Genomic DNA, 13053 nt, shown 5'->3' with positions numbered 1-13053 from the left:
GATCCAAAACCCTAAATCATCTTGCTCCTGCCATTCTCTCCGGCCTTTCAAGCCATTCTTTCCTTTATTTAATATGCTTCAGCCACAATGGCCTTTTTTATTCCAGCCACAGGGGAAATTAGCAATTTCTCTTGTCTGGAACATTCTTCTCCAGGATTTTCATATGACTAGATCTTTTGCCATCAAGGTTTCAACTTCCTTGAATACAACTTCCTTAGTGAATCTAAGGTAGCCATCCATGACTATCACATCACTTTGTTTTATTTCTACTATAGCAATTATCACTGATATGTTCTTATTTATCTACTTATTGTTTAGTACCTGTATTTCCCCACTGGAGTGTAAGTTCCATGAAACAGAGGCATAGTGTGTCTTGTTTACCATTACCTCCCCAGTACTTTAGAAGAGTATCTGGTAGAGTGGGAGCTCAAAAACTCTATGTTGAATAAATGCTTACAACTCTGCTATACGTATTCTATATTTTAAAAACTGCTCAGTTTCTAGACGAGAACAATTTCTACCATATTTTCTTTAGTAAAGTTCAGTATTTTCTGACAATTATATTCTGGCTTGTATAAATTACATTTCATGGTCAGCATTCAATCTTGGAAGAAATACTCAATTATACACACATGTTACCCATATTTGTGAAAGCTGAAAATCAAGAGATTGAAAACAGAATAAAATCCAATGGTTCGGAATATTTGAAACTCACCCTGTGATAGCACTGAGGCAGAGTATTTTCTAATAGGGGAGGAGTTCTCTGCATTAATATTCCAACAGATTCTCTTAAAAGAGGAATAACACTAAGGAAAAGGAATACAACAATTTATTAAAGCCACATTCTGACAATCCCATCCTGCAAGAAAGTAATAATATTCCTCCCTATGGTAGAAAATAATAGGACTTATCAGAATAATATGAGAAAAAAACAATCAACCAGTCATTGTTTTAGATTTTTCCATGTGATCAGTAAATTATCCAAAGTAAAAGAGCCAGAGAAAATGTATTAATGTATGAAAAAGTAAAGCTATACAACTGAAATAATATCATATCATCTAAACCCATCACATGTTCAACTGTTAGTTAAAATATGACTCCACACGGTCAGAACCTTCCAAAGTAATCATAGCCTACCATGCCAACTGCTCTTTTATATTTATCAAATATGTACATGTACTTATCTGAATAGCACTGATCAGAAAAATACAACAGTCGATTTGTCCAATGTCACATTTCATTATTTAAAAAATATAGAAGCCTAGTGATAACCACAGATTAAGTGAAATGAACTCAGATCCTCCAGGGATGGTGCCCAAAAGTCTGCATATGTTGATGTAACTAGTCTTCAATTAGCTTTTGAAACTAGTGCTTTAGGCTATTTGGATGATTAAATGTACACAAAACAATAGTAGAATGGTGAGGGTGACTCTAATGCAATGATTTTCTAATCTAGCACATATTCAATTCACCTTATAGTCTTATTTTGTTTTCATTTCTGACATATTGAATCAGAATCTTGGAGGGAATGTCCAAAAAGCTCTCCATGTGATTCCAATGATTCAGAGTGGTAATGCACAATTCCACTACTTGAAGTAGGCTGAGAGGGGAGGTCAGAAACTGCTTCATTACACTTAATAGCTCCAATCAGTGCTCACTTTTAAACTGATAGAATTTCAAAATTTTCAAAGTAAAATTTCTGATAATAGCTGTAGGTGATGAAGATGAAAAGAACATTCGTCTTTCAAGGAAGGTCTCATAAGAAGAAGGACTAGTGGTATTCTGACAGATGGAAAGGAAAGAGAGATACCAATAAAAACCCAGAAGAATAGAGACAATGCTTATCTGGCTCACTATTATATTCCCAAGGAGGTCTAGCAAAGTGCTGGACATAAAGTGGTCCCAGTTGTTGGTTAAATGAATGACAGAAATATAGATAATCAAATGTTTCAGACTCTGGCCTGAAGAAAGGCAGAGGGCATAGGAAAGAAATGAGGAGACTGTCTTCACACTTGAAGTGTATAGTGATAAGTGCTTGGATAAGGAGGGTAACCATAGGAACAAAGACAAAAAGGAAATTTAAGCAAATAGAAATAACTGGTGTCTAACTGGATCTAATGAAAGACATAATGAAAGCAATGTTAAGGACAGTTTACTAAAAATATGGAGAAGATGGCAGTGATGAGGATAGAAAGCTCAGTGTGGACAGGAGTTTCAGTCACATTCAAGTAAAAATATTCTTTAGTCAATAGTGACTTAAGAACCAATAAAAATTAGATGTCACCCTTAATTCCTTCTTCCCCTTAAATCTCCAAGTTCTCATGATTTAATATCCTAAATATTTCTTGACTCCATTCATTCCCCTTCATTGTACTACACATATCCACAATAATCTCCATATCTTTCATGTGGATTACTATAAATAGTTTCCTAAATGGTCCCTTCAGCTCTAGTCTTATTTCCTCAAGTCCATGTAACAGGCAGCTTCAACGATGGCTCCCAATGACCCTGCCCTACCTGGTATTCATGCCCTGTGTAGAATTTCAGGACCTAGTTACTTGCTGCTAATGAACAGGGTATGGCAAAAGTGATGAGATGTCACTGTCAAGATTAAGTAAAAAGACTCTGGCTTCTGTCTTGCATACCCTCCTTTTTTGTTCTCACTTGCTCCCACATAGCTGCTGTGTTGTGAGCTGTCCCATAGCGAAGACCATGTGGCAAGAAACTGAGGGATGCTTCTGGAGAGATACTAGGCAGACCCTCAGTTCAACAGCCCAAGAGGAACATAATCCTGTCAGTAACCACTTAAGTGAGCTCAGAAGTAGATTTTCCCCCAAATGAACCTTGGAATAACTGCAGTCCCAGATGCTACCTTGATTACTAGCTTGTGAGAGACCTTGAGCCAGGCAACATAGTTACCTATGCTCAGGAAGTATAAGATAATAATGTATATTATTTTAGCTACTAGTTTTTTGGGTACTTTATTATGTATCTACAGATAGCTAATACAACCATATTTTATAGAGATGTTAGACTAACCTATATAAAATAGGTATGTGACCCCTATCCCTTTCTCACTAAGAAATGTGTCAAAAGCTCCCCACTGCATAGGGAGTTAAGTGCTGGCTCTTTAACATGGTGTATTTTTGGATCTGGCCCCTCAAGCTTCAACTCCTATTAATCCTTGCTTCCTATTTTAAGCTCTCCAAATATAACATACTTGTGCTTTACCTTATGGTGTTTCTTTCACAGTTTTGCTCAAACTGTAACCACTGCTTGGAATGTCCCTAAGCTGCTCTACAGTCCGGCTTACATTTCTTCTTTAAAATCCAAGCGTCACCTCTTTTATGGTGTATTTCCTGATCCCTAACTGCCCTCTACACTGTATAAGATGTCTTCTCTGTGCTCCTATTTAAAAAAACAAAAACAAAAACAAAAAACTGTGCTACCTACAGTATTATTACGTTGCATGGTAATTACCAGCTTGTGTTTCCCCCTCCCTCTGAACTGAAAACTGTTTTAAGGTAGGAATTATCTTATTTGTGTTTGTAAACCCAGCATCTCAGATGGTGTTTGGCAAATGAATGTTTATAGAACAGAATTTATAGCTGAATCCATTAAACAAAATTAATTCATAAATTTTGAAAGTATATCTGAGTCTAGGGATCAATACTAAATCTTGCAGCATATATGGAATCATTAGCAGTTAAGAAAAGAAACTAGTAAAGAGAGTAAAGGCACAGTAAGTAAAACATCTGGAATAAAGGGAAACGTATTACCAGCAATAGTAAATAACTCAATAAAAACAGACAAACAAACAGAAAAAGGCCATTAGATTAAACAATGCAAATATTGTTTGGGGCCATCCACTGTAACATTTCAGAAACAGTAAAGAGAAAAAAAAAATGAGTAGAAAACAACTGCAAATGGACTTAAGGATTTTGACAATGAAGAATATTGGTTACTCATTCATCTAAACTAAACAGTAGTATCTGTTTCTACCTAGTGTGTTGCTATTAAATAGGTGAACACTTCCTGTGTTTACAAAAAAGGCAAAGAAAAAAATGGTGACATATTACTTAGGTACAAGTCAACCATCATTTTTCTTTATTCTCTCCATCCTTATTTCTCAGGAAAAAGAGAATCCATCACAGAATATTTTACATACTAAACTTAAAAATTTTTATATTTTCCTAACTGTACTCAGAAAATGAGGCACAAAAATGATTCTCCGTGAATTACTGTTTGAGAATAAAAAAAAAGGATTCTTTCCTACCTGTCCCCTCAGTTTAGTTATTTTGATAAGTTCTTCTCCAATCTTAATCCAGGGAACAACTAACAATGTTTAGATATCTGAGGTGAAAATTACACTCAAATGGAAGTCATGACTCTTGGGTTCTAATTCTGCCATTAAATAGCTTTAAGCAAATTTTTAGAGCATCAGTTTTCTCATCTATAAAATGAAGGAGTAGTTTAAACATCCAGGCAATTTCTTTCATATTTTATATATTTTCCATTCAATAAGAAAAAGTGGCTAAACTATAAAGAATACTAGAGAGAGGATACATTTGGAAATGAGAAAAAATATAAATTGTTTTTATATACTAAGGGAAAAAAGTAGTGTCATCAAATGACACAGAGATATAACTGGCAAAATGATTTACTCCATCACAACAGATAATCCAGCAAATTAATTTTATTAAGCAATCAATATCAAATGATTATTAAAGATCTACTACTATATGTCTGGCATCAGACTTTCTGGAACTAGATGGGACCTTACTTTAGAGTTGTAGAAATGGTGGCCTAGAGCACCAAAGTAACTTGTCTAAGTGAATGAGCAGGAGAACTAGAACAGATCAGGTCGTTAGACTCCAGTTTTGAAAAGTTCAAGTCAACAAATACCTGTAATATGCCTACCAGATAGCAAGCATGTGCTAGACGGAAATACAAAAATAAATAATATAGAATACTTTATTTCAGAGAAGTCCATAACTTTACTTTTAATAAGCCTGCAGAAAAGGCAATGGAAATCAGGCATCAAACTTATTTAGGGTCCACCATTTAAAAGAAGGCACATATGAATTTAAAGCAACTACACAGTATGCTTGTATCCATTTTCACTTTCCATAAACTTCTGGTGAATGGTTTTCTTAATTGGTAAATTGATAACTTATTTTTAAACATACCTTTAAAAATAAAGGGGAAGAGAGAAAGGAATAGAAGAGGCATTGACTCAACTGCAACGAAAGGCATGCAGTATGGGAAATGACATTATTTAAGCAGTAGGTGTGAAATAACTTTTGCGAACAACTTCTAGAATATTTATTGTTTTAGAATACTCAGGTTTAGTCTAATTGTTCCCCCAAGGAGCTAAAACACAGTAAGTAAGAGATGGTGAGTCCCATCTATAATAATCCTTGAGGAGATCAGCCTTCAAACATTAAAGACATTCCCTTAGAGAGTCCAACAGTCTCTTAATAAGTCACCTGGAAAAATCATGTACAGATTTATGCAAATAGTTGTTCAGATTTTTATGTGTATATTCCATGTGTGTCACCTCCCAAAATCTGCTACTCCCTGCCATGACCTTTGTAAAAAAGAATCTAGTACTTCGTTTTCCTCCTAAAATTCGCTTTCACATGAGGCCCTTAGTTTGAGGACTCTAGAGTTGGTAAAGAAGTTACATGATCACAGATAATATCATATTAGAATTAAAAGGGAATTTAGAGATCACTCATTTTAACACAATTCAAGAACCATATGCAGATAAATTTTACTAAAATTGTTAGAAGTAAACATATATTTTTAAATTAACTAAATTATAACTTATAAGACATCATAACTGATAAAAGGAAATAATTTACTTTTTGTATTTTTTTCTTTTTTTCATAAGGCATTCAATTGTAGTTTTTATTGATTTGCCTATACTGAAATTTGGAATGGTTGCCTCTTTAGGTAGAATTTTAATAAAATGTTTACACTCAATAGCAGCAAGCATTTCACCAAAGCAAAGGGATATGTCACACTAACTTTCTCCAATTGCAATTTTAAAATAATGCAAGAATTTCAGCTGTAGGAGCTATAACTAAGTCATAAAACTGTGGTAGGAAAAAAGGCACTTGCTAAAGCACATTAATAATATGCAATTTAGAACAAGGCCAATTTCTATAATAATTTAAAGAGTCATAAAAATGTAAAAGAAACCTGTAGAAACTCTAGTTTTTGCCTTTAAAAATTGTGTTTAGCTCAGGAGTTTGTGTCCATATTTTTCTGATTAACTATTGTAATGGAGAATCATAAACCAGATTTTCGCTTGGATCTAGCTAGCCATAATGAAAGGATATGTAGAAAAAGACAAGCTTAGCAAATTCCTGACTGAGCTAAGACTCAGAGCTGCATCCAAACCTAAAAAGTAAGCATTTGGAAACAATTAGAGGTTCACTTCTGGTTGACTAACCCAATTCTAGTCTTCACAATGAAATACCATTTCCCTATCATAAATAAAAAGAGATGATGAGTCATTAGGTATGAGTTTACCAGTAAAACAGGGCAATGATTTTATTCTTCAAAAGCTGAAGGTAAATCAAATTTATAATCATACAATCATAAACATAAAATTAATTTGAAAGCTTTACCCTTAAATGCTAACAGATTAAATGAGCAGTAGTTACTTATTACTCTTTACTGCCAGTAAGTTTACAAATAATAATATATTCAAATCTTACTTCAGAAACAGCTTTTAGTGAAGGAGCCTCACTACTTCAACAGTAAATAAAATTATCTACCAGTAATCATAAACAAACCAAAAAAAAGTGTATACATTATGAAAACTTCTGAAGAACATTGACAATCATGTTTAACAATAAAAAATTTCAGATAAAATTACTACTTAAATCTGAGAATAAATATCAAGTAATATTAACTAAAACATGATTACTGATTCATGTTCATGAATCAACTTACGAGCTAAGTCCTCCTGTATAGTGCAGGGGGTTTTAAAATCTACAAACATAAAGAAAGAAAACTGTACTTTCAAAAATAAATTTGAAGGTCTGGCATATGTTACATGCCATATTTTGGTGGACAAAAAAGCCAAAAAAAAAAAGGTAAAGCAATTCACATTTAAATTAAATATGCAGTCACATTTGCATAAATATAATTAATTCATAGTGATGGATAATTACCTATTAATCCAGAATTTCATAAGCCTAGTATAGAACAGATAGCCCAAAATCTTATCAGCTGGGATTGTGGTTTACTTTATAATTATATTGAGTTTCTGAAACCTCTGGTTCAAATCAATGCATATTTACAGAAAACCTAGTTTACTCAATAATGGAGATATTAAGATACCCTAAGGTACCCCTAGAACTTACAGCCCAAGTCATGAAAAAGTCATCCTCTTCCATAATCTTCTGGAACTTAGCTGTAACACCTAATACATCTGGTCTTTGGACCAAAAACACCAGTGTATAATGTCAAATTTGTAAATAATCAGTAATGTTGTTGTTTAGATAGCACTTAATCATTTTTAAAATGCTTTCATGAATTTTTTCTAATTTAAACCTCACAACAACTTTAAGTAACCTTTAAGAAAATGTTAGAACCACTCACTCATTTTACACATGAGAAAACCGACTGGGAGAGGTTAGAACAACTTGTTCTTTGTTACACATAGGTAAGAGTAAGTGGCAGAGTTGGGTGTGACACTGCCAAGACAAAAGCTCTGCACACACTGCAGTGTCTCATCACAGTTATGTTAAGGTTAAAAAAATAAAAATAAAATGCCATGTGCCTAGCACATGTGCTATCCTAGTGCCCAGCACAATGTTTAGACCATAATAAGCACCTAACACATCTGCTGAATGTATTAAATATTTTAAAATGTCAAATGCTAGATTACTGGAATTTAAACTAGCTCTTGTTTGACATGACTTTCAACCTTTCACAATAATAACTAAATAGCATAACAATGAAGAGCTTCCCAAAAGCTCCACAAAATATACACAGTTTTGAGAGAAGATCGGGCAGGAAAAAATTCATATTATTCATGTTAAATATGGTAACATTTTTATAGAAATGCAAATAAGACCTGGAGGAACTACCCCATTCCATCTGAAAGCAGCAGCTAGGTTAGGATGGACACAGGCAGGAGAAGAAGCCCTGTAGGCAAATCTGCATTTTAAAAAGCATGGAAGTCAAGAAACAGGACCTTGTTTAGAAAAACCAGATGAGACAAGAAGTATTTGTTAAGACTATCAAAATCAAATTAATTATCATTCAGGTAGCTTCAGAAATGACAAGTATTAGCCCAGAACAAAAAGGTCAACAAGAAAAATCCAAAAGGAATGGGATCAAAATGCCAATTAATCTCCAGTTTCATCTGGATATCAGGAATCTGAGTTAAACTATGTCTACCTAGTTGTATTTGTCCATTTTCATACTGCTATAAAGACCTACCTGAGACTGGGTAATTTATAAAAAGAAAAGGTTTAATTGACTCACAGTTTCACAGGCTCAACAGGAAGCATGAGCAGGTGGCCTGAGGAAACTTAAAATCATGGCGGAAGGTGAAGAGGAAGCCAGGACCTTCTTCACACGGTGGCAAGAAAGAAACAGACAGCGAAGGGGGAAGTGCCACACATTTTTAAATCATCAGATCTGGTGAGAACTCACTCACTATTACAAGCACAGCAAGGAGGAAATCCACCCCCATGATCCAATCATCTTCCACCAGGCCCTTCCTCCAGTGTGACATGGGGTTTGAGCAGGGACACAAATCCAAACCATATCACTAGCTCAAGTTAAAAACGGTAGACTTATATTTGATCCAATCTACATAGTGTTCCAACCCTATCATTTCCTCACAATAGTGTAACAGAGCTTTGACCCTTAAGAGCTGAGTGTGTTGCTGTGAAGAAATCCAGGATCCAGGAAGGACACTGGAGAAAAGGAGAAAAGCACATTATGGAAAGTACAGTGAATCCTTTGTGCTCTTAAATGATGGCGGTAGAAGCCATCCAGGATTTGGTTTGGGACCTGGCCCATCAGATAGCCAAGAACTAGTCATTTTAAAGTAACTAAGGAAGACACAGGTGAACTGTATTTCTTTTTTTTTTTTTTTCCCTTGCCTTGTTTCCTCTTTGTCTTTCCCCATTTGATGATGAGTGAATAAGAGTCACTTACATGAAACAACAGCATGTCACAGCAGTAAGAGAAGACTACCTTTAAGTGAATGATGTCTGCTTCCCAATAGCCTTCCTTTAAGAAAGGCAAGCAAGCAATTAACACACTTTTACTACCAGCATGGCGGGTGCTGTTCAAGACTTTATATACATATTAACCCATTTAAGTCACACACAACAAATTATAAGGTAGATATTTATCACTGTCCCCACTTTAAAGATGAAAAATTGAGTCACAGAGAAGCTAAATGACTTGTCAAGCTCACAAAGCTAGAAGGTTAAAGTAAGATTTGAACCCAGGCAGTCTGTCTATATAGTGAGTGTGTGTGTGTGTGTGTGTGTGTGTGTGTGTGTGTGTGACTTAAAACAGCACAAATTTATTATCTTGCAGTTCTGGAGGTCAGAAGTCCAAAATATGTTCCATTGGGCTAAAATCAAGATGTCACAGGGTCTAGGAAGAATCTGTTTCCTTGACTTTTCTGACATCTAGAGGCCACCTGCATTCCTTGGTCCCTGGCCTCTTCCTCTATCTTCAAACCCAGTAGCATAGCCTCTTCAGATTTCTCTTGGACTCTGACTCTTCTGCCTTCCTTTTCCATGTTTAAGACCCCTGTTTGATTATATTGGGCCCACTTGGATAAATCAAAATAATCTCCCATCTCAAAATCTTTAATTTAATTACATCTGCAAGGTCCCTTTTGTGCAGTATGGTAATATATTCACAAGTTTCAGAGATTAGGACTTGGTCATCTTTGGGGCCACTCTTCTGCCCAGCCATTCTTCTTATCCTTGCCAGGTGGGTAAGGAGGGAGAAATCAGGAGGTTGCTGGCAGGATCTCACTGGGTAAAGGAGGGTCTGAGTTAGGTCTTCCAGGTGGGAAGACTTTTCACAATATGGAGAGGATTCCATCAGCCAGGCTGAGCAGTATGAATCAAAGGCACAGCAGTTACCATGAGGTCTACCTGAAGAAAAGAGGTGCACCTTGGAGCACTATGGAAAGCAATGCTATGGAAAAGTTGGGTTCCATTCTTCTTCAACTAGGAGACTTAAGAGAGTAATGCCTCCTTTTAACAAGTAACATTTTAGTATAATTTGTGGATGTTCTTTGCTGAAAATTAGGAATGGATTAACTAAGATTCTGTAACAAAGCTTCTTTTTCTGATTAGCATTTTTCTCTTTCCTGATTTCTTTAACCTGATTTCCTTTTTTGTTATTTGTTGTTGTTGCTTTGCTTTTTCTAATTGAATTCTAGCTTTGTAGCAGACAAAGGGGTACCCTGTCAGTACCCTGACATACCTCTCCCATGCCTCATATCCCTTTTCCTTCTAACTGCCAGCATTTCGCCTAACATCTTTCTCTGACCTCAAAGCTTGCTTGGCACATCTGCCAAGTGGAAACAATTCTGATTCACCTCTCCCACTTTTCAGCAGCTCTCTTCCAATGACTGACGACTTGTCTATAAATCCCATTTCCGTTCTTCCCCTCCAGGAGGATAACTCTGAAGCACAAGCCCTACACAGGGTCTCTGAGCTACTCACCAACTTAAGCTCCAGTTGCCCATGGTGGTAACTTGATTGACAATGAACCTGATGCTGGCTCCCTCCCTTCCTTGTCTCACTTCTCCACTCCCCTACAGGTGTTAGGATCACCTCTGAGATAAACTACTTGCACTTGAATCCATGTCAGAGGGGGACATGAATCAGAGGCAACCCAAACTAAAGTAGGATTTCATCAACATAGTGAGTGCTCTTAACGAGTATGATACTACCTCTGATGAAGTTATAAAAGTGACATTGCTGGCTCTTTCAGAGAACCTCTGACTACAGTAAAGTCCTGATTTTAGGAGAAGCTGATTTTAACAGTGTATAAAAGGACCAGCCCACAGGAAAAATTCAAAATCTCAGGAAAACATGAACAGTTAACAAAAAAACAACAGCAGACCTTGGCAAGAGGCAGTGATAGCAAACAACGTGAAAGTTTTCTGTCATCAGAGAGCTGACTGGTATAGTCAAATGACACGACCAAAAACAAATCCCTGACACCTAATTTCCATTCTGGGCCCATGCTCCATGCTGACTTCCAAAGTTACATGTTTAAGCAATACTAAAATGTGAAACAAAAACAAAAAGAACTCTTATGTAATTGATTACCTAAAATACAAAATGTTAAATATCACTGGGAGAATATATTTTTTATTGAATACCTCAAAGTAAGTTAATTGCTACATTACATTGGATGCTGATTATATTAAAATATTTAGTTGCTGAGGTATGGCTGGAAATTGTGTTTCCAAAGGATTAATTAAGGAAAAGAACAGATTAACTTAAGGGCAGGCTATACCTAGTGGTGGAGAGTTTGAAATTACACACGGATTACGAGTGACCATTGGGCCGGGCGCGGTGGCTCAAGCCTGTAATCCCAGCACTTTGGGAGGCCGAGGCGGGTGGATCACAAGGTCAAGAGATCGAGACCATCCTGGTCAACATGGTGAAACCCCGTCTCTACTAAAAATACAAAAACTTAGCTGAGCATGGTGGCGCGTGCCTGTAACCCCAGCTACTCAGGAGGCTGAGGCAGGAGAATTGCCTGAACCCAGGAGGCGGAGGTTGCGGTGAGCCGAGATCGCGCCATTGCACTCCAGCCTGGGTATCAAGAGTGAAACTCCGTCTCAAAAAAAAAAAAAAAAAGAGTGACCATTAAAACTAAAGAACCAAAAGAGCCATTTTTTTTCTTTCTGCAGCAAGTAAATTAAGTTAAAAAATCTTAATATGCTTTTCACTTTTTGGATTTACTTTTATTTTTTTGAAGGGCTAAAAATGTGGATGATTCCAAAGTCAAAAGTATATTTAAAAATATATTCTGTTCAGATATGGTGTTTCACACCTGTAATCCTAGCACTTTGGGAGGCTGAGGAGGGTAGATTGCTTGAGTCCAGGAGTTTGAGACCAGCCTGGACAACCTGGCAAAACCCCATCTCTACAAAAAATACAGAAATTAGCCAGGTGTGGTGGTGTGCACCTGTAGTCCTAGCTACTTGGGAGGCTGAAGTGGGAGGATGGCTTGAGCCCAGGAGGTGGAGGTTGCAGTGAGTTGAGATTGTGCCACTGCCCTCACTCTAGCCTGGGTAACAGAGCCAGATCTTGTCTCAAAAAATAAAATAATAAAATAAAATAAAAATTCAAAGTCTCACTTCTAATCCCTTTCCTCTGCCTAGAAGGTAAACTATATTTGCTTTTGGTTTATTCTTCCAGTGTTTCTTTGCAAAATTATATGAAAACATGTAGATTATATGCATGTCTCTTCTTCTTATATAAAAGGTAGCAGTGCTTTTATATAGCTTATGCTATAAACCTATATATCATGTGCTACATATTAAGTGCTATCTTGTTTTCTTAATAATGTTCTTGAAAATCATACATTACCACATAAAGATCATCCTTATTCTCCTTTCTAAGATTGTACAGAACTCCTTTATTGATGATGTAATATTACAAAATATATACTTGGTCTTTGACCCCATTTCCTGACATATAACTCTTAAAATCCTTGGAATCTCTAAAGTGATGTCTTTCTAATGAGTTGACTGATGGCTGGTGGCCTGCAGGTAGCTTCAGGATATGGACTGGTCATACAGAAAGATCAAGGCATGATTAGAAGGATCCAGATAGGGAGAGGGGTTGAAGGTTAAGTTGATCATCAATGGCCAATTAATCAATCATGCCTATGTAATGAAGCCGTCATAAAAACCCAAAAGGACAGGGTTCAGGAAGCTTCCAGACAGCTGAAGACATGAAGGTTCCTGCAGTGTGGCTTGCCTAGAAAGGACATGGAAGGTCTGTCCTTCCCCTATACCTCACCCCACGC

The 13053-nt window shown here is 36.3% G+C and overlaps 1 protein-coding gene across 2 annotated transcripts in view; it reads right to left on the bottom strand.

Moving 5' to 3' along the window:
* The window catches only part of SLC30A7 (solute carrier family 30 member 7), a 72364-nt gene that overhangs the window by 17371 nt on the left and 41940 nt on the right, over positions 1–13053 (bottom strand). The window contains exon 9 of one of the 2 annotated variants that reach the window (XM_032262955.1): positions 716–806. The exons of the other annotated variant lie outside the window; for it this stretch is intronic. Coding sequence (XP_032118846.1) covers positions 716–806 — 91 coding nt within the window. The remainder of the gene's footprint in view (positions 1–715; positions 807–13053) is intronic. 2 annotated transcript variants of the gene reach the window in all.

The sequence above is a fragment of the Sapajus apella genome, unplaced genomic scaffold, assembly GCF_009761245.1.
Source record: "Sapajus apella isolate SASKATOON/1434 unplaced genomic scaffold, GSC_monkey_1.0 scaffold133, whole genome shotgun sequence".
NCBI classification, from domain to species: domain Eukaryota; kingdom Metazoa; phylum Chordata; class Mammalia; order Primates; family Cebidae; genus Sapajus; species Sapajus apella.
This window is presented reverse-complemented; position numbering and strand designations above follow the sequence as displayed.